At 54.1% G+C, this 20,633-nt stretch overlaps 9 protein-coding genes across 9 annotated transcripts; 6 read left to right on the forward strand and 3 right to left on the reverse strand.

The window, feature by feature from the left end:
- Positions 1-933: 933 nt before the first annotated feature.
- On the reverse strand, positions 934-2,026 carry W97_00350 (cytosolic Fe-S cluster assembly factor NBP35; the record flags this gene model as incomplete). The annotated part of the gene is made up of 2 exons (XM_007778266.1): positions 934-1,871; positions 1,936-2,026. 2 exons carry the CDS (start codon positions 2,024-2,026, stop codon positions 934-936), a joined length of 1,029 nt encoding a protein of 342 aa, XP_007776456.1.
- A 572-nt stretch (positions 2,027-2,598) lies between these two features.
- Positions 2,599-3,162, forward strand: W97_00351 (uncharacterized protein; the record flags this gene model as incomplete). The annotated part of the gene is made up of 2 exons (XM_007778267.1): positions 2,599-2,693; positions 2,757-3,162. 2 exons carry the CDS (start codon positions 2,599-2,601, stop codon positions 3,160-3,162), a joined length of 501 nt encoding a protein of 166 aa, XP_007776457.1.
- A 1,264-nt stretch (positions 3,163-4,426) lies between these two features.
- W97_00352 (uncharacterized protein) lies at positions 4,427-5,011 on the forward strand (the record flags this gene model as incomplete). The annotated part of the gene is made up of 1 exon (XM_007778268.1): positions 4,427-5,011. One exon carries the CDS (start codon positions 4,427-4,429, stop codon positions 5,009-5,011), a length of 585 nt encoding a protein of 194 aa, XP_007776458.1.
- A 349-nt stretch (positions 5,012-5,360) lies between these two features.
- Positions 5,361-6,522, forward strand: W97_00353 (uncharacterized protein; the record flags this gene model as incomplete). The annotated part of the gene is made up of 3 exons (XM_007778269.1): positions 5,361-5,474; positions 5,578-6,381; positions 6,448-6,522. 3 exons carry the CDS (start codon positions 5,361-5,363, stop codon positions 6,520-6,522), a joined length of 993 nt encoding a protein of 330 aa, XP_007776459.1.
- A 303-nt stretch (positions 6,523-6,825) lies between these two features.
- W97_00354 (uncharacterized protein) lies at positions 6,826-7,453 on the reverse strand (the record flags this gene model as incomplete). Its single annotated transcript, XM_007778270.1, has 2 exons — positions 6,826-7,254; positions 7,310-7,453. 2 exons carry the CDS (start codon positions 7,451-7,453, stop codon positions 6,826-6,828), a joined length of 573 nt encoding a protein of 190 aa, XP_007776460.1.
- A 334-nt stretch (positions 7,454-7,787) lies between these two features.
- W97_00355 (deoxyhypusine hydroxylase) lies at positions 7,788-8,869 on the forward strand (the record flags this gene model as incomplete). The annotated part of the gene is made up of 2 exons (XM_007778271.1): positions 7,788-8,281; positions 8,344-8,869. The coding sequence occupies 2 exons, from the start codon at positions 7,788-7,790 to the stop codon at positions 8,867-8,869; spliced, it is 1,020 nt and encodes a 339-aa protein (XP_007776461.1).
- A 117-nt stretch (positions 8,870-8,986) lies between these two features.
- On the reverse strand, positions 8,987-9,689 carry W97_00356 (DNA-directed RNA polymerase I subunit A12; the record flags this gene model as incomplete). Its single annotated transcript, XM_007778272.1, has 2 exons — positions 8,987-9,270; positions 9,575-9,689. The coding sequence occupies 2 exons, from the start codon at positions 9,687-9,689 to the stop codon at positions 8,987-8,989; spliced, it is 399 nt and encodes a 132-aa protein (XP_007776462.1).
- A 1,015-nt stretch (positions 9,690-10,704) lies between these two features.
- W97_00357 (uncharacterized protein) lies at positions 10,705-16,008 on the forward strand (the record flags this gene model as incomplete). The annotated part of the gene is made up of 3 exons (XM_007778273.1): positions 10,705-10,738; positions 10,786-13,003; positions 13,059-16,008. 3 exons carry the CDS (start codon positions 10,705-10,707, stop codon positions 16,006-16,008), a joined length of 5,202 nt encoding a protein of 1,733 aa, XP_007776463.1.
- Positions 16,009-17,674: 1,666 nt separating this feature from the next.
- W97_00358 (uncharacterized protein) lies at positions 17,675-19,863 on the forward strand (the record flags this gene model as incomplete). Its single annotated transcript, XM_007778274.1, has 6 exons — positions 17,675-18,062; positions 18,116-18,208; positions 18,261-18,286; positions 18,338-18,476; positions 18,526-18,789; positions 18,842-19,863. The coding sequence occupies 6 exons, from the start codon at positions 17,675-17,677 to the stop codon at positions 19,861-19,863; spliced, it is 1,932 nt and encodes a 643-aa protein (XP_007776464.1).
- Positions 19,864-20,633: the final 770 nt, after the last annotated feature.

Below are 20,633 nucleotides of genomic sequence, written 5' to 3' on the forward strand. Positions count from 1 at the left end.
AACCAGAAGCGACGATGTCATGGTGAGATTTGAGGGGATGCTACAAGATTCGTGTGACTTGAAATTTTTAGAGCAGCTCTCTACCACAAGTTCTGAGGATTAGATATCCGAAATGCTTTGGCAGGAGGTGTTCAGAGGAGAGATAGTACACGAGTAGGTGCTAGAGGTTAGGATTAATAAACGTATAGCCACCAGTTTCGTAGTTACTCTCAAGGTATTGAGGTTGATGGCTGGTCCTAAAAGACACGACGGAAGTATCTGCGAGTGATGGGTGTCCGTTCAGCTGAAGGGCTAGGCGCTTACTCGCCCAGTGATCACATGATCCATAGATTTTGTGGATCGGCAGATGTGTTACGCAATCCATAGGGCTGACATACCAAGCACGGCAAGTCTAGGTGCCAGGTGTGTATCACACCTCAGGAACATCGACACTCCATTGCGGCAGGGTAAGGAACACTTTAATTCGAGCGAAGGTGATAACAGTACGGGGAAGCGCTGGCTATAGCATCGATTATTAATCTTCTTGGATCTTACAAACTTCACTTACGAGAGCAGGATAGTTCTCCAACACTAGCGAATGCCATGCGCCACATATGCTCCTGCTTTGACAAAATGGCGCCTTCTTCCTCAGGCTCTCGCCATGCCGTGCCACCTCTGTCCTTCAGAGGATCTTGTTCTTCGACCCCATCAAAGCAGCATACTCTTTCATGCTTGACCGCCGTCCTGCTCCTCTGCTCTCCAGTTCTCCGGATTGCACCACCCCTCTTCAGAGTAGCGCTGATATCCAAGCTAGAAAAGGCGCCAAATCCCTGCTTCGCCAGCAGTCGAAGATGTGGTGTTCCCGCTCTTCCTTTGTAGCTTGGACGCGCCTCGTCCACTGTTTCAAGAGCGTCCAGGGAATGGGACGCCTTTCCTCGAGCAGATGAGCCGCCCTCAATTACCTGGCAACACCTCCTCAACGTCCAACCCTAACTCCCTCCCCACGGCCTGCACGACACCCATCAGAGCCTGCCCTGTCGGCGTGTCCCCAAACTGCTCCAAGAAGCTCTCCCCATAGTCGCAGCTCTTCCCGATCCGCGGGTCCAGCGGCACGGCGCCCAGGAATGGAATTCCTTCCTCCTTTGCTAACTTCCTCGCGCCGCCTGTTGTCGCCCTGAAGATCTGGCTCTGATGCTTGCAGTTCGGGCACACGAACCCGCTCATATTCTCCACGATGCCGAGCACCCTGAGCCCAGCCTTGCGGCAGAAATCCAGCTCTTTCCGCACGTCGAGCAACGACACCTCCTGCGGCGTCGACACTAGTACCGCGCCGCTAACACCGGCCTCTTTTAGGAACGACGTGACAGACAAATGCTCATCGCTTGTCCCCGGTGGCGTATCCACAACCAAGAAGTCCAAGTCGCCCCATTCGACATCTTTCAGGAACTTCTTAATCAATCCGTTCTTCTTCGGTCCTCGCCAAATGACCGCATCATCTCTATTCGGCAGCATGAACTGCACGCTCATGACCCCCAGGTTCTCAGCCACCCAGACCGGACTCCAGCCCTCACCGCTAACGTGAATCGTCTCGTCCTCCACGCCCATCATCTTCGGGATGCTCGGCCCGCATATGTCGGTGTCCATCAGTCCAACAACGTGGTCCGGGTTCGATGCGAAGCCCCAGGCCAGCGCGGAGCTGAAGGTCGACTTGCCCACGCCGCCTTTGCCGGAGAGGACGAGGATCTTGTGGCGCACGCCTGAGAGCCGGGAGGTTATGAGCGGGATGTCGGGGTCGGGGCCTTTGGGCGCGGTGGCGCAGATTGTTTGGTTCGGGCAGCCGGCGCAGGCGGGGTTGAGGCCTGCTTGTTTGGACTCGGGGCCGGGGCAGTGTTCTGGTTTACTTTTGGTCAGTTAATGCTGGCTGAGATTGGGTCAAGGGATGAAGGGAACACGTACCTGGCTCTGGCGCAACCAGTTTCGGCGCGGCGTGGAGAGGGGCGTCAAGGTCTACTTGCGTTGACGCTTCTGCCTCGAGCGTGGGCGCCATGTTGGATACTGGTGGTTTCGCAGGCGGGTGCTGCGGAGAATGCAAGGACGACACTCACGGATCTTGTAAGGAGAGTCAGGTGGTTGGGAGAAGTGAAAAGTTCAACATAAGATGTCACTTTTGACATCCATGGATGCCCCAGAAAAGTGGCTTGGTAATCGGAGCCGTAGGGCTGACAGGGATCTCACACCCCGCCAAATGCACGGATCCTCAGCGCAGCGGCCATCGCGACCTACGATAGAGACCAGCATGAACTGAAGCGCCGACAGGTGAACAGTCTTATTGATACGAGACTCTAAGTCAGGTAGCTGTCTGCTGTAGCGACTATCACCAGCAGGTATGTTTGAGAACGAGACCCCGTTACAAACGCGCAAGTCGCGTGCTCTGACCCGCAATGATGTTGTGGTGGTGATGTGATTATGATGCCGATGGGATCGTCGAGCTCTTTCCCATCATGAATCCCATCCTTAAATTCCATCCCGTTCCTCCAACACATCTAGTTCTCGGCATCGTTTGAAAAGTCCTCCTCTCTACTCTGTCCACCTCAACTCTACTGCCTAGCCTTAATCACAATGGACGAGAAATCCTCATACCCACCGTTCCCAAAGGTCTCCTTTGGCCAAGCTCTCGGCATCGGCCTCGCCGCTGGATTCGCAGGAGTGGCCGCGTAAGAAGTTTCTCAGCTGCCTACAGCTACACCACCACCGCTGTATTACTAACATTCCACCAGCCTGACGGTCTCGAACAAGCTCGAGCAGCTCATCACCCATCGCCCGAACTCCTACGTGCCCGGCCACACAACCGGCAACCTTCTCGGCCTCTCTCGCGACCGACATCCGGACGTGCTGAACCACTTCCACCACTGGGGCACGGGCATCATCGCCGGGCCCGTCCGCGCGCTGATGTCGTACTATGGCATCATCGGCCCCTTTGCCTCCTACGTCTTCACCTTCATCCGTCTCGGGCTAGATCAGACGCTCGAGAACACGGCGGGGACGAGCGCGCCGCCGTGGACGTGGCCGATCAACGAGCAGGTCATTGATCTGCTGCATAAGGGGATTTATGCCCTGGTGACGGGGTATATTACTGATAGGCTGGTGAGAGGGGTTACGTACTTCAACAACTCGGACTGGTGAGGAAGAGGGGAAAGAACAGCATCGGGGAAACAGTGTTTATTATGTACAGGACGCCGGTGGTTGAAGCTCCTAATTAGCCGGCCGAAGGCAACACGGTTGTGCTTAAAGCAGCACAATACATGACGGTTATGGAGTTCGGAATAGCTTGAATTGGAAAAGTGGTGTTCATATGGATGCTTATACTTGAGATGGCTAAAAGTGATGATTGAGATAGTCTGTAGCGTATTGTGAGATCGAATGCCGCTGCCTCAACTGCCCGGCAGTTCATTAGCAGCTCGGTTTTGCTAATCAGCCACGCTGAACTCGCATCGTAATGCTTTGTCGACCGCATAAGGCTGTATGGACGTGTAAGAGGTCGACAACAGTGCAAGCCAGTTATCAAATCGGAGAGTTCTGCAAAATGAGAAGACATGATACTACTTACCTCACGTGATCATCTGCCTCCATCGCCGGCCTCAGCCCATTTGCAAGCCTGCTGCAGATTTCTACGATGACTCGCTCCTCAGCTTCTGCGAATTGCTCTGTGTCTCATCTTACTGAAAAAATGTATAGAGGCTGAGTAATACTATTGCGGTACATTTACAGCACGGGGACTCCCGGCTCGACGACCAGTTTACCAGGCAAGAGCAAACCGATATCGTCCGGTATCGGTAGCCACGGTGGAGGCTGAAGCTCTCTCCGGTGCTCAGAATAGCGCGAGCTCGACTGAAAGTTCAGACCTTGTGTTGTGGGCAAGCTGAAATGGTGAGTTTTGCGACTGGTCTTGCGACCAGCCCCAAGGACGATGTTCAGCCCGGGTCAGCGACCTCAGCCCTTTCAGCAGCTCTCGAATGGAACAGCGATGATCGTCTGCTAAGCTTCCCGCTTGTACTGATTAAGACGAGCGAGTTTCTTGCTTCTTAGGGCTGAGCACAGCCGTCAGACGGCATGCAGAAACCACGAGACTGCGCCCTGGACTCCGCCTCGACGCCGAGCTCAGAGCTGAACCTCAGCTGTCAAGCCCATCGAAACTCGTGATGCTAATATTATAGCAAGAAGCTTCTGAAGTAGTATATAGTAGGTGTCGCTCGCTGCTGGTTCTTGTTTTCTTCATCTCATTAGCAATCAGTACAGTTTCCTTATTTCCTTCCATCTTCAATTCCCTACAACTTTCGTTCCAGAGTAATTCGATAGCTTTCATTGCTACGCTCACTCTTCAACTGCTCTACTTTTCTTCGAACATCTTACCATAAAGATCCGGTCAATTTACTTCTCCACAATCAAAATGAAGTTTACCTCCTCTGCCATCGCCGCCGTCCTCGGCTTCACCTCCAGCGCCTTTGCTGCTCCGACCCCAAATAACAACACCGGTGCGCCTGCGCCGCAATCTGGCTCCTCCTACACCACCATCAATCCTACCGCCACCTCCCTCTACGAAGTCTGGACCGGCGCAGTCCACCACGGTGTCTACTACGGCAAGATCTACAAGTCCGGCCAGACCACCGACATCACTACCCTCGCGTCCTTTGACATCCCGGCCTGGGCCGAGGGCCACACCTGCCAGTTCGTCTTCGAGCTTGACGAGCACGCGACTCTCAAGGGCTCCAAGCGCTTTCAAGTCTTCACCAGCCAGAAGCCTGCGACGCAGAGCAGCGCCTCCTGGCCCTCGGGCAACCTCCGCGACCAGCATCTTGGCTTGATGGAAGCCACCAAGCCGGGCCGGGCTGCCATTGTTGACGGTCCCGCACGCAGCACCTACTTCCCTTGCCCTGGTGGCTATACCATTGCTGGGGAGTTGGTTGGCCAGAATGACCAGGTCCACATTGAGTGGAATACCTATGCTGCTGGTCCGAAGATTCTGATTTACTAAGTACGGGCTGGGTCTGGAGTGTCTGATGCATAGCAGCTGGAGTCTGAAGCGTTCATTACATAGCGACGGCGTTCTCAAGAGGATCTTGGTTTACCTGTTTTGACTTGCTTTTTGACCTTTGTATACTTCTCCTGTCTTTACTTGATATAAAAATATCTTGAGAACCTCCGACTCTACTCCTACACGAATACGTGCCACTGATCAAACCGGCTTACCTGATTAGGATGTGGTCCGGAGCAAGCTACCCCTCCTGGCCCCGCCATCGCGACATGATACACCGAAACAGTCCCAACAACCTCCATGATATCTCAAGCTTCCTTCGCGTCGACATTTTGAAGCAAAAGCCAAAATGCCTCTCACGCAACTTGACTATCTGCGCACTAGGTCCTCTGTCGACTGCGACACCCTCGACGCAAGCGTCGCCGCAGAGCTTGGCCCTTTCGTCGACTGCACCTCGAATCAGGTCAGGCAAGCATTCCCTCCCCCCCGACCTCTACCTTCATCATACGCGTAATCCGAAGCGCTATCAATACTATCTGCGCAAGCGTCTCTCTAACACCGCCCAGGCCATCGCCGCCGCCGAACTCCTCCACACCAAACATGCCACCCTAATCAGCACCTCCGCCTCGCGCGCTCGATCCCTCGCACCCCAATACCCAGAAACCCAGGCTATCGGGCTAACGGTCGAGCTGCTGATGATTTCGCTCTCCCTCCTCATCGCCCCACACGTCACGGGCAGACTACACACGCAAACAAACCCTCACTATTCCTTCTCGACGCCCAAAACCGTCGCCAACGCCCGCCGCATTGTTGCGCTCTATGCGCACCTCGATCCCAATATTACAAGAGAGCGCATCTGTATCAAGATCCCCGCGACGTGGGAAGGGCTGGAGGCGTGTCGCGTCCTAGAAGCCGAGGGCATCGCGACGCTCGCGACCACGCTATTCACGCTGCCGCAGGCGGCGCAGGCCGCGGAGGTTGGGTGTACATACATCGCACCGTACGTGAATCGGCTGGCCGTGCATTTCACCCCCGAGCTGGTGGATGACATGCCCGGGTTTGACGTCTGTGTTGCTGCGCAGAGCTATTTTAGAAAATTGGGGTACAAGACCAAGTGTCTGCCGGCAAGTCTGGTATCAACGGAGGAGGTGCTGAGGTTGGCGGGGGCGGATCATATCACGGTTGCGCCGGGGTTGTTGAGGAGGTTGGCGGCGGAGGCGTATCCGGAGGGGAAGGGGGTGGTGTCGGATTTTGATGCTGCCGAGGCGCAGGAGTCTGAGCAGATAGAGAGGATGGTTATGGATGAGGAGACATTTAGAATGGCGGTGAATAGGAGTAGAGGTGGAGTTGACGCTGGGAAGCTTGTTGAGGTGAGTTTTCTCTGGACGGATGTCTTGACTGTGGGCAATCTGGGTACTGATCGATTATCTGTATAGGCGATAAATATCTTCTCGGAGATGCAAGAGAAGCTGGAGGCTATTGCTGCGGAGGCACTGGCAAAGTTGGACTGAGGCAAGGTAGCAATTGGGTTCCTGGAGAATCTTGATCAGTCCTCAGCCCACGCGGTCCGTGAGCAGAATGCCTACAATAGCTTTATCCACATCGCTTCTCTGTTCTTGTGAGTGAACGAATGCTCCCGGATGCGAGAAGTACATGTATAAGCTTTACTAACCTAATATGGTTGGACCTCGAGCGTAGCCGCGACTTACCGCGGTGATCGTCCGGCTGGAAAGGGTTGCCTCAGATACGTGTGTGTTGAAGTCATTACATCGTTAGAGTTTGCCCGGAAGCCCACTGAACTGTACGATGTAATGTTATATGGGTATCCTCCTCATTTCCTCCAGCGTCCAGTACTTCCTCATATTCTCCGCTCCCAGCTGCCTGACCTCGTCATCAAGATGCTGCCACAGCACCGCCCCCCACTTATCCATGATCTCCCTCAGCTCGTCCAGCCTCAGCTCCTTCTCCCCCGTCTTGCACGCCTCCAAATACGCCGACATCTCATCCATGCCCTTGTGTATCTGCTTGTGCTGCGTCAACAGCTCCAGCTCCTTCCGGAATGCGGGCATCTTGCGCGCTAAGATCGGGAAGACGTGCTGCTCCTCGATCGAGTGGTGCACTTCGAGGTGGTGGCAGAAGTCGATGCCGGCGCCGAGGAACTGGCGGAGAGACATACCGCTTGGGCGCTTGTTGGTGGTGCAGGCGTTGTAGAGCATGTTCCAGGTCCGCCTGAAGTTTTCGTGCTGGTTGGGAGTTAGTTGCGATACTCGGTTCATAGGGTGGGGAGGGTCTACGCACAAACATATCCATATGCTCCGCCATCCTGTTGTACATCCTGAACTCTGTCACGCTCAGCTTTGGGAGCTTGGGCTCTGCATCTATGGGGGGAGTTGCTCCATTATCAAGGGGTGGTTGCGGCACTTGCGGGTCGACGTCGGCCATGGTGGAGTAGAGATACTGTGTTCGCGGAACCCAGATAGTGTTGTATCTATGGAGAGAGATGGTTTTTGTACGGGTGAACCTCCCGAAAAGACTGCGACGCATTATCCGCCTCCATGGTTGTGGTGGTGACAGAGTTAGTAATGCTGTTGCCGCCGGCAAATCTGGCTCCCGACGGCATGGATCCTCGTAGGGCTGAGATCTGGCCCGAGCGATCTCCATGCCCTTGGCATGCCCCTCCACCGAAATTTTGATCAGTGCCCGCTTCGAGGTTCAAGATCATAACCCGCACTGTTACCTGAGATTTCAACAAGCGCACATCGGCATAGCAGCAGACATGGCGCCCTCAGCGATTGACACACACACCGACATACCTGATACGACCGTCGCCCCTCTCCGCAAGATCCTCACCTCTGAAACGCAGCCTCTCGCCCTCCGCTTCCGCGCCCTCTTTTCTCTTAAGCACCTAGCCTCACAGTCTCCGCCCACTTCGCAAACCGTCCCGGCAATCGATGCCATCGCCGCCGCATTCACGTCTCCATCTGCGCTACTCAAGCACGAACTCGCGTATTGCCTGGGCCAGTCGGGCAATGGCCATGCCGTGGCCTACCTGAGGGCGGTGTTAGAGGATAAAAAGGAGGATTCGATGTGCCGGCACGAGGCGGCGGAAGCACTGGGAGCGCTGGGCGACGCGGGAAGCTTGGCGCTGCTCAAGGAGTTGAGAGATAGCGCAGAGGAGCCTAAGGTGGTGCGGGAGACGTGCGAGATCGCTGTCGACCGGATAGAATGGGAGCACTCGGAGGCGCGACAGGCGGAGAAGCTCAAGAAGAGGTACAGCAAAGCGGAGTCATGACACTTCCTATGGGCACAGGCAGCTAACACAATGGCCGCAGTGATTTTACATCCATCGACCCTGCTCCACCATTGCCCCAGACAGACGCTTCGCAGAAATCATCGATACCAGAATTACAAGCGACGCTACTAGATACTAGTCTTCCCCTCTTCCAGCGCTATCGAGCCATGTTCGCCCTCCGCGACCTAGCCTCTCCTCCAGACCTACCGACAGCCGTCCTAGCCGTCCAGGCTCTATCGCGCGGGTTCGGCGACCCCTCGGCGCTGTTCAGACATGAGATAGCGTTCGTCTTCGGGCAATTGTCGCATCCGGCTTCGATACCGAGTTTGGTGGAGACGTTAAGCAACACCGAGGAAGCGAGCATGGTGAGACATGAGGCGGCGGAAGCTCTGGGCAGTCTAGGTGATGAGGAGGGTGTTGAAGACATCTTGAAGCAGTTCTTGGACGATCCCGAGCAAGTTGTAAGAGATAGCGTTGTTGTTGCGTTGGATATGGCGGAGTTTGAGAAGAATGGTGAGGTGGAGTATGCGACTATTCCAGGAACTGGGCGGCCAGTAGAGGTATAGCTGGTCCTCGCCTGACAAGTCGTGTGACCTGCGGCATCTGGGTGCATATTTGGCGTTTCGTGCAGACGAAGAAAGCATCGGACGAGAGGGTGGCGTCGTCAATTGTTCGTATTCCATCTAAACGGTGTCAGCAAACAGAGGCTGAGGCATAGACGAAGGAAGATCATACTTGTGACCGCATTCGCATGTGTAGAACACCGTACTACCTTCGTCGGCGCTCCGGAGCTGTAGTGTATAGTACTTGACTTCCTCTCGGCCGCACTTCTCGCATGGTTGACGGATGGTGGCTTCAGTCTGCATATCCTCTTCTCCAAGCGTCTGAACTTCAGAGCGTTTCGCCCTCAGGGAAGAGGGGAATGCCGAAGGCTTTGACCGAGTGACAACAACTTTGGATGAGGTGTCTGCGCAGAGAAATGTCAGACTTTGCGTGATATCGCGTCCTCAGCCTCCAGTGACTACGACAAGGCGACAAGTGACATGCAACATTTGCACAGAACAGGGTCTTCACTCCCTGAAAGACCAACGGCTTCCTACCCCCTGGCCTAGGGGACTGAAGAAAAGACTGAATCAAAGGCGCCGCATGCACGCAAACTTTCAGCAAAGTCGAGCGAAGTGAAGTGAAACCGGGAGCGAGCATACAACGAAGGAAAATGGACAGTGAGAGAGATACGACGAGATCTGATGGAGACCATGCCTGGAGCTTACCTTTGTTGGAGGCGCCGCAAACACCGCAGATGAGGACGGCTTTTTCGTCGCCGGTACTACCGTCGAGCAGGTTACCGCAGTCGGTGCAGAAGACAAGAGAGCCTATTGCAGACATGGTACCGTGATATCCGTAACGACACCAACGAGTCAAGGCGTGCACTGCAATATCAAAGGGACTTCTGGATGAAGTGGTGGAAAAATTAAGTTCCCCACCAGGGCCCGCGCGTGCAGGGTTACTTTAGCGCTGTAGGGCTGCCGCGGCGCGCTAAGCAGGGGCCAATATCGACTTCACGCTCTGGAGACCTGTGCCTGGCCGACATTGCACGCTGTCGCATTCGCGGAGATGACACTCTCATAAGGTCCAAAGGCGACAATCAACACTGTCTCTACCGGCAGTATTCCCAGGCCTAGCATGCCGCTCGACCAACCCACGACGGCCTCTATACAGCTCCTAGGACATCCTCAGAGACCTACAGAGCTTCCCCCTCCGCGCCGGTAGTACAGGTTCTCCAGCACAACAAGCGGATATGAACGGTCACACTGGTACCAACGGTGTAGACCATCTCCGCCATGGAGTTGATCTCCCGTTTCGTCCTCCTACGGTGGACGAGGCGCTGCGCATCTCCCCACTAAGCTCCATAGTCCCCTTCAATCCCGGTTCGTTCTCCGCCCTCACCTCCACCATCACCTCCACCTCATGAGAGGCACCCTCCTCCAACATATCGCTTCACTTATTAACACATCCTCAAGACATCATTCCTATTCCCTCCGCCGGCCCTCCTACTATATCCGCTATCTCTGTCAGTCCAGAAGAACGCCGTACATCAAAGAAGACCTTGGACTCTCTCAACGCGGAGGCTTCAACATATGGAAGCACGTCCATGCGGCTACAAAAAACTCTGGAAGATCTGCAGCGGCTTCTGAACGCAGACGATTTGACTCAACTGTATGAACTCTACCATGTTGTCAGCTTTATCGAACATGTTAGCAGGAGCTGACCTCCCATCAGCGTTTTCAAGCGGCCTGCTGCATCGACAGATAAAGCGGAATTATCTCCGAGCCATCCAACTCCGGCGAATGGTGCCAATCTCTCTCCGGGAGCAAATCTTCTCCTAAGCCCATTCGCCAAGATGGTGTTGAACTCCACCGACATTTCGTATCGATGTATGTGGTAGCCTTCTACGAAAACGGTTTTTGTTAACACAAGGCAGATCCCACGCCTGTCTCCCCTAAACCTCCCCCGCAGAAGAAGCCTTCCCGAAAAGGAGCTCCCGTTGCCGACCCCCCGCAGCAAGCCCAGCATCTTGCAGCTTCGCCGTCTCGCCCTCACGCTCAAGCACAACCTCGCGCTCATGTTCACATCGACTCCCAGCCTCAGGCGTTGCCGCGTCCGCAAGCCAGCGCCCAAACTAGCAACGACGTTGCCGCTCGGCAGAACGCAGGGGTACAGGTCGTGATTCCCAAGTCTACACCGCTGAAGAAGACACTTGTACCTGCCGTTGTCATCCCTGGGTTGCCACCCTCCTCACAACGCACTGACTATGAGCAGTTCCCGGAAGTTGATGAGGAGGTCCGCGGCGGAGACGTTAGCCCATCGAAGAAGCGCAAGCGGGAAAGTCGGGCCGAGGAAGCCCCTGCGATCAGCTTTGACCAGCGGGAAAAATCAGACGCGGCTTCGCGCAGCTTGCAAGGCTTGATTGCTGATATCTTCGAAGCGGAAGATCAGCTGCAGCCTGATACCTCTGGAGTTGTCTCATCGCACACCACTAAGCTCTTTGTATCAGGCACTGTCGGCGAATCGGAAGTTCCCATTCTCGAGCCGTCTGTCCAGTTGCGCCTGGATTCTGCAGTACAAAAGGCCATATCTGTTGGTCGCTTTTCCGACGTTCCAGCAGAACATCTGGCTAGAGTGCAGAAGCTTTGCGAAGCAGCAGCCAGTGCAGTGGATAGCGCATCGCTCATAGTCGGTAATGGGTGGAGCGAAGGCGATGTTGAAGAATGGGCCTCACGCCTAGACGGTACTACAAATGGCTTACAAGCTGCGAAGACCTTGGTTCGCATCATGGCAGCGGGTCGGGAAGAAAGACAGCTTTACTCAGAAGACCTTCTGCAAAGTGTTCTGAATGCACTCAAGCATGTGCTCGACAGCTGCGTCATACCAGTGGCGGAGGCTCGGCAATCCGACGCCGACAGCGACTTGTTCAAGACCTATTCGGCACAGAAGAAGTCTTTGACCACGTTGGTACAGGGTTTCGGGAGAGTCCTGAAACTCCTTGGCGACTTACTCACCAAAGTCGATGTTTCCGAGAGCGCTGTTACGGCTGTTGAGTTCGTCTCCACAAGGCTCATATTCGTTGAAAATGCCCATAGTGAGAAGGATTCAATCCTCGGTGTTCAGCGATTTGAGACCCTCCGGCGCACCGCAATGGACGCTTTAGCCCAAATATTCGCTCGTTACTCCGATCAGAGGACCTTTATATTCGACGAGATTCTAACATCACTCGAGAAGCTGCCGGTTACCCGCCAAAGCGCGCGGCAGTTCAAGCTGGTGGAGAACAAGCCAATCCAGCTAGTCTCGGCTTTGCTCATGCGATTGATCCAGACTAGTGCTTCGCCATCAATTAAGAAGAGGCAGAAGAGCGGCAACGAAGCTACGGCTACGGATGGCGACGATGACGATGAATGTGGCTCTGAAGCCGATCCAACTTCACTGTGTAAGAAAGTTCAAGCGACAAAAGCGGACGCCGCGAACATGGACGCCGACACCGCAATCCAGGAGCTTGCAGACGTCGTGAAGCCGCTGTACGATGGCGCACAACAAAATGCTCACTATCTTGTCAAATTTATGACGCAGCGAGCGCTGAGTGCCACGAAGACCGGCGATCAGCCTTACCGTAACTTGCTTGACATTTTCACTGAGGATTTCATCAATGTCTTGGGCTCCACTGATTGGCCAGCTGCAGAAATGTTTCTGCGTACCCTACTCTCGCACCTGATCGGAATCATGGAGAACGAGAAGAGTACCGCTCCTGCTAAGAACATGGCACTCGACTTGATGGGCCTAATGGGCTCTGGTATATCGGATCTCCAGATCCACGTTCGGCAATCCGTTCGTAGCCTGAATATCAATGAGTCGGAGCTGTCCGCCAATCTCGTACCACTCGTAGATGATATACTCGACGACAAACCGGCTGAAATGGATATGTTAGATTTTGCCGGACCGCGTCGTGCAGTTGTAGAGTACCTTCAATCTAGGGATGTCGACGATCTCCAACTGCAGAGCGCCCGTGGCTACGTCATTACCCAGTGGGCAAGGGACCTTCTGTCAGCCTATGAGACCAGTGACGACGAGGATGCGGAATGGTTTAAGGAGCTTGCAATCAAGCTGAGGAATATGGTAGTCGATTCAAAGTGGTTGGAAGCTGAATAGTGAGCATGCATCGAGTTATTCTTGAAAGACTTTCTGCTAACATACTTGTCGCAGTGACTTTGAGCCAGTAACAACAGTGCAAGGCCGCGTATCCTCAGCATTGATCGCACTGTCTCTACCTCTGTCTAAGGCCTTCAAGCGCATATTCAGTATTCTGTTGACGTCAATGAGCAGCGATCAAGCTACGGTGAAGAGCAGGGCGTTGAAGAGCGTTGTTCAACTGCTTGAGAAAGACCCTTCTATTCTCGACCGAGGAACCTATGTACTCAGCCATATCCTCCGTTGTGCTGCCGATAGCTCTCCACTCGTCCGAGATTCAGCTTTGGGTCTCCTCTCAAAGTGCTTGACACTCAGGCCTTCGTTGGAAGACGAGGTGTATGAGAGAGTAGTTGCGCGGTCAGCGGATGCTGCGATTGGGGTCCGTAAACGCGCAATGAAAGTTTTGAGGGAGATTTACCTTCGGAATCAGAGCAAGGAGATCAAGTCAGCCGTTGCAGACGCACTGCTCCAGCGAATCAAAGATACCGATGAGAGCGTCGCCGACCTGGCTCGTCAAACTTTTGAAGAAATGTGGATGTCACCCTTCCACGCCATGCTGATTGTCAAGGACGATGTTCAGGCTAAGCTTGCTCTCAAGGGCCAGGTGGCACTCATTGTCAAGACAGCAACACGTGGCGAAAGTGTCCTCTCGGTGCTCCATGCTTTACTCCAGAGCGTTCTATCCAACGACTCCAAGAACGCGGCGGCCAACTTCCAGGTTTGCAAAGCGATGGTCGCCATGCTCTTCGACGCTATCATCGACAACGACGAACTACCCGATAAGCCGTCACAGAAAGACATCTTACAGACATTGACTGTCTTCGCCAAAGCAAATGCCAAGCTGTTCACTGGAGAGCAGCTGGAACTACTCGAGCCTTACGTCAAGAATCTTTCCAACACTGACGACTTACTAGTCTACCGCTCCGTAATCGCAATCTTCCGCCACGTACTACCATCACTGTCGTCCTTCCAGAATACCTTTCTTCAGGCGGTGCAGAATGCACTACTGAGCAACGTAGCAAAACTTGGGAAGAAGGAGCTCAGCGAAGTCGCGTCGTGCTTGTGGATCATTGACAGCGTCCTTAAGAATACGGATCGCCTTGTTCGCCTGATGGTATCGGTACTACATGGCATCTACAGCGCCAAAGACACCGACTTTGCAGATGCAAACCAGACGCCTGCTCTGAACAGAGTGAAGCGATACGCCATGATTGCAGGGTATCTTGGGAGAGCCTGCAATCTCGACGATCATCCGGATGCGTTCAAGACTAAATTTCCGTGGTGGAAGGGCACTTCGATTGCTGGCTTGGTTGTGGACATCCTGTGTCCGCTCACGCGACAGAGCCAACCCCACAGCTTGCGAGAGATCGTGCTCGAGAGCATTGCCATGGTCTGTCAAGCCTGGCCGAAGCAATATCTTCGTACCGACGTTACCACCGCCTTCGAACTCGTTTTCCACAATCGCGATGCTCGGTTGGAGCATGTGGTCCTAGCAGGCTTCAAGGGCTTCTTTGACCAAGAGGAAACCCGCTCAGAGACCGGTGCTGAGATCGCCGTTGGAGCGGGTACTGCTACAGGCACGGACAGGCTAGCGGTATCGTACGCTGTGACCGACAATGACGGCGCATCCCCAAGCATTGCGCAGCGATTCCTACAATACATTTTGCGGATAGCTCTGGAGACTACCGATGATGTTGCGCTTGCCGCAACGCAAGTCATTGCAAGCATCAACAGGCAAGGTCTGGTGCATCCCAAAGAGTGCGGCCCGTCACTCGTGGCACTTGAGACGTCCCCAAACACCGCCATCGCCAACATCGCCTTCATGGAGCACCGGACATTGCATCACAAGCATGAGACGATGTTCGAAAAGGAGTACATGAGGGCTGTACACCAGGCTTTCCTCTATCAGAGAGACATTGTTCACAGCCCCGAGGGCGCCAAAACACAGCCGTTCGCTTCAAAGCTAGCTCCACTCTTCGAAGTTCTTAGGACGGGCAATGCTAAGGTACGAAAGAGGTTCCTTGCCAACCTTTGCTCGCGAATTGATCTTGATATGTCAAAACTCGACGCTACCGGCGATCATCCAACGCAGCTGTTGTTCGCTCGCTTCTGCGTGGAGAACCTCGCCTTCTTTGAGTACGATCGCCTGGATGACATCCTTCACACAGTCACATGTATAGAGAAGATCGTTACTACTACAGGTGCTCCGGTGGCTCATGCTATCGAGACTGAGGTTTTGAAGGTCCAACTTGAAGCGGAAAAGAACGCCGAAGGGTCTCAGATGCTAAACGGACAAGCCTACCAACAGGGCACTGTAGGACCTGATCACTTAATGTATCCTCCACCTGGCGCCGCTCAATTGCCAGGCGCTCTTCCTGCACCCATCAACCATACTCGCCTGCGCGAGCTCGCTCTCGCATCCACGATCCTCACCATGCTCTGGGAAACCCGCACTTACCTCCGCCGCCAGTGGGGGCTCCAGAGAGCAGTCACCGCCAACGCCGCGAACAGCAAGGCCAAGACAGCCGCCAAAGACATGAAGAAAGCCCCGACCAAAGCCTCCGGCGTGACAGGGGCTGGCTACCACGACAACGTCCTCAAACTCATGACCTCCCTCTCAGCACTGGACTCGATGCTCGAGCGCTGCACCTCCTTCGTGGAGCTCCTCGCCATCGACAACGAAGTCAAAGTCGCCTCAGACGACGACGAAGAGGCGGAACTGCTGAAGAAGGCAGCGGGTTACGACACACCCGCCGAGGACGACGAGAAGATGAGCCATACCGGCAGTGTGGCGGCTAGTGGTGGCGGCAGAGGACGCAAGAGGAAGGGAAGTATGAGCGTTGAGAACACGCCGAAGAAGCGAAGGGGACGGCTGCCGGGAAGCGTGAAGGCGAAGAAAGGGAGAAAGGGGAGGGCGAGGAGTGGGAGCGGGGGAAGTGCGGATGCGGATGGGGATTGGGAGTAAGCAGGAGGGGAATGAATGGCGTTGCTGGGTCTTACGCATTGATGGGCTGCCAAATGGACGGATTGCAATAAGATGGGGCGTTGGCTTTTCAGAGATTTGGCTAGTAATGCGGTCGCATTGAGCGTGCCGTATAGAAAGCGCTGCGGGGAAAGCTCCGAAAGGTTTGAGGGCTCTGGCGCTCCGCAGAGGCGCAGAAGCATCGTTGCATACACGTCACGTAGCTCGATGGTAGGCTCGATGGTCCTCGTCAAAGCGCATATATATCAAAGCATATTTTCGAAAGCTCAGACGAGCCGTAGCCATGTACAAGGCTCCAGAACTCTGAATGAGGACTAGGATCAGCAGAAACTGATCAGGCGGGCAGACCAGCCGGAACGGGGAACGTGTAACTCTTGGTTTTGCGGCCTTGCCTGCCATGAATCTCCGCTCTATGACGCTGTTTGTATAGCTTCATCTAGTGCCAGCAGCCTTCCATGCAGCTTTTAGGGGCAGGGTGGTGTGTCGGTGCCGCACGGATCTCTGCACTTTCCCTTGGTCTCGGGCACTCCGACGCTGGAGCTAGAAACATTGCTATCCCAAGCCACAGCTGAAATTTTCGCTACAGCAGCATGGATGATAACGTCTTGGTTCGAAAGCTTATGAGCGCGATCAACAACCACGTTCAGGGAATTTGCCAGGGTGATCGGACCTCCTTCATGCAGGTACCCGTGCGCCGCTCCAGACTCTAATCTCGAGCAGCTTCCTCTATCCCGGCTATCAGCCCAGCACATTCAACACGGGCCCTCTGGATGAACCATTGGACTCCATCGCCGTATCCTGAGGATCTCGGTGTCCGGCCCGGTCGATCGTCGATAGGACCTGGATGCCGGGCACGCAGCTCGGACTCCCAATCTCTCAAGGTCCAGACAGCGTTGCCGCCTTGTGGCTACCGTTTGGCTGTCGCGCAACAAGCTGATGTCGAATCTGATAGCACCATGAAGGTCCACATTGAAGGAGAGACCAAGCATTTAAGCGATAATCACCTCGACTTGATCAATTTGAGCCTTGATTTACGCTCAGGATAGTCCGACAGGGTTCGCTGGGGCCACAAACCAACAGCCGGCTGGGCGAACTCTCCTCTCTCAGATCTCTTCTTCTCCAAAAGGCGACGATAGTGTTGCGCATCGGGATAGAAGGCCGTGTCCCTATGGCTCAGCTATGGTCAGAAGAGAACGGAAAACATCCCGTCGTCCCATATTCAGCCAGATGTGATGTCCGATCTAGGTCTGTCTATGGATGCGGTCTGAACAGCTGGTCGACCTCAATGGGCGTTAAGCCTTTCGCGACACCCACGTTTTAGCCGGCGAATTGTACATATCTCAGCCAGCCATAGACAGCCGAAGCCGACGAGTTGTTAAAATCTGATTTTAAGGCCTGTGCTCCAAGCCATTGCTGCCGCACATGTCAATAGATATTGTAGGTATTCCAAATGGTGTCTCCAGAGGAAGAGAACTTATATACACCCTCTGTTTTTCGTCTTCCACAGTCCATCTTAAGTATCACCTTGTCCTATTCTCTTTCAAATTCCATCATATCTGGCTTCTAGAGCTTTCGCTCGAAGCATTCCACTCGTTTCGCAATGCGTACCACCTTCCTTTGGGTAGCACTTGGTGCTGTAACCGGAACAATGGCTCAAATCCCTTGGGACGTTGTTGACGCTGCGCCGGCGCCTCCTTCCCCGACTATCGCGATTGGCGTTGCGGCGCAAACAATCGAGTACAAGCCTGAGGAGGCATCTGCATCAGTCGAAGCTGAGATCCTCGCCCATCCTATCGCTACGGAGGCCGCGTCTACCACTCCTCTTCCTACGGAAACTGGATCAGCCGTCGAGAAGCGAGACCTGTCGAAGCGAGCTTGCGAGGCTCAAGCAATTGGTGCTGGGCCTGTGCCTTCGCCAGATACCGCCAGTGCCTTCCTTGCTCACAGTGCGTTTGCCGCTACTGCAACAGCTGCTCCCGTACCCTCAGGGTATACGAACACTTTCACAAACTTGAAAGCTTCCAACAATGCCTATGGTAAGGCATCCTTGTAGAGTGTTCGTGTATCAACGGGTTGTTAACGACCTCAGGTTACATGGGCTTCACTACGCTAAAAACATACGACTCCAACGTCTGTGCCTCGAAATGCAACGCCATTATGGGATGTGCTGCGTTCAATCTTTGTAAGTGTATCCTGATAATATGTTGCGTCCTTACATGCTGATGCTTCCTCAGATTTTGAACGCAATCCTATCCAGGCAGTAAGTCTAGCGACGAGGGTCTATCAACGTACACACCTGACATTCTGTTAGCCCGGCGATGGTTGCAAGAACCCGCCCAGCTCAACCCACATCAAATGCGTCTTCTGGGGCGGTCCAGTCTCCACAGAGAATGCCAAGAATTTCGGGCAATGGCGCCGAGACTTCCAAGTCGTTATAGCTGGGTCAAACGGTAAGCTCTGATCTCCTGTATCGACATACTCTTGACTTACTCGAATCAGGATACGTGAGCAACAGCATAAAGCCCATCGAAGGCTACACTGGCCCAAATTACTTAGGCAAAGCTTCAATAAATGCTCCGCTTGACTGCTCGGGAAGTGATACTTTCGTCGGAGCCACAATGTTCACCGCGGGTCCTTTCGATGCTGGTCTTTGCGCTAGCGCTTGTGCAGCACACAATGAGTACGCGCGCAACGCGGCAGTCAAACCAAGAACCTGCCATTTCTTCAATACGTATCTGTTACTCAAGAACGGCATCAGCACAGGTTAGTCGCTGAAGATATGAAGACTCAGAGTTTACTGCTGACGCTTGTGCAGGGCAGGTATGTGTCATGTACAGCAAGTCATGGGATGCTAGCTACGCGAAGAACACCGGAGAGACGCGCGGTTCCGACAAATACACAATCGCGTTTTCCTACTCCTTTGTCGACTCCCAAGACCCAGGAAAGCCGGCCATCCCGTGCGATGTCGCAGCTGCAACATCACTTATCAAGACTTCATCTCTCGAGCCGTTCTGCACCGGGCTTTTAGGCTATGCAGCACCAACCGTGACCGTCTCGCATACAGTCACCACGACTCTGCCAGTCACTGCCTTCGAAACTTTCGGTGTTGTCACCGCTACGTTCACGACCAGCGCCTTTACCACCGTCACTAAAAAACAATGGCGCAAGAGGGGAGTAGTCACACCAGAGGCGCTTGCAACCATCTCGCCAAGCGTCGTGAGCGCCGCCTGCAGCCTCCAAGCCAGCAAAGTAACCACGACAGACACCGTCTCTGAAACAGCCTCCGCCACTGACCTCGTCACCGAGTACATCACTGTCCCATCAGCAACCGTCACCGAGACAACCACGGCTATGCAAACGGCCGCGTCCTGGTGCGGCGGCCCAGCTCCCGCGAACATCGGTTTTGAGTCCGGCTTGTCCGGTTGGACGCCCGATTACTACCGCAACGGCGGGCCCGCCACTGTCGAAGCTCAGGGTGGCGGATCAATCCACGCATGGTGCCGCTCCGACGTCGGATGGGACTTTGCGAAGGCAGGCGTCCACAAGGTTCTCGAGACGTGCCCGGGCACGACGTACAAGCTTGTTTTCAGCTACAAGCAGGACATGGGTTACTCGAACTCGAACAACTACTTCATCCTCATTGCGAATTCGAGGGAGGTTTTCAACATGCGCGGTGGCTACGGTAATCATTTCGGCGTCCAGCCCGGGAACTGGGATAGGAGGGAGTTGACATTCACGGCGACACAGACGACGACATGGTTGTCGTGGTGGTTGGTGTGTGGCGGGTACAACCAGATTGGGTATTCATTTGATATCCTGGAGTTGCGGTCGGTTTGATCGAACGGTTGCCGGCGGAGCTTGTGTCATAGCAGTTGCGGTTGGTAATGTTTAATAGAATTGATGCATCTCGTCTTTGAATCCTGCGGTAGAGTGTCGGGTAGTTGATCAAAACATACCGATTGCCCGTCTGTTGGATAGCCAATACTTCAAGCCATCTTGTGTTAGCTGTGGAGAAGAAAACGCTTAAGCTTCTTTGCGTGCGCAAAATAGGAGAGGTTCGAAGACTTTGGCTAAGATCTTGATAACGCTGTTCCAGGCCCTGCCCGCTCGCTGCAGCAACAGGCGGGAGACCTGATAATGCTGCATACAGTAGCTGCACTAGAAGCACTGATGCTCATACTTTTGACACGGCGTCGTTCTGTCGGCCGGCCGATAAGTTCTCTCTTCTTGCTGACTTCCACAATGCTTATGTAAAGTACGAAACGTCAACGAATGAGTTGATTGACAGGCCCAGGACCGAGTGTTTTACAGAGTACCTGGCTACCTACGAAGGCGGTAATAAAGCTGAGTAGTAAGAAGCTGTAATGTGTTGTAGCAGCTCCAATGACGCATCCGAACAGACTCGCCGTGATCTATGGGCAACAATGGAAGGTGGCATGGACGCAAGAAACCTCATTTAGTTATACAGCCAGTGATAAGAGTTACCTCTTTGACGTGTAGCGAGGAGGATTACCGCGGCCAACTGATTCCGCACTTGCATGACAGATGGATCTCAATAGACCTCTTATACATCAGCCACACACGCGAGCCTTGCATCGAACCACAAC

Source organism: Coniosporium apollinis (genome assembly GCF_000281105.1).
Source record: "Coniosporium apollinis CBS 100218 chromosome Unknown supercont1.1, whole genome shotgun sequence".
In the NCBI taxonomy this organism is placed as follows: Eukaryota; Fungi; Ascomycota; class Dothideomycetes; genus Coniosporium; species Coniosporium apollinis.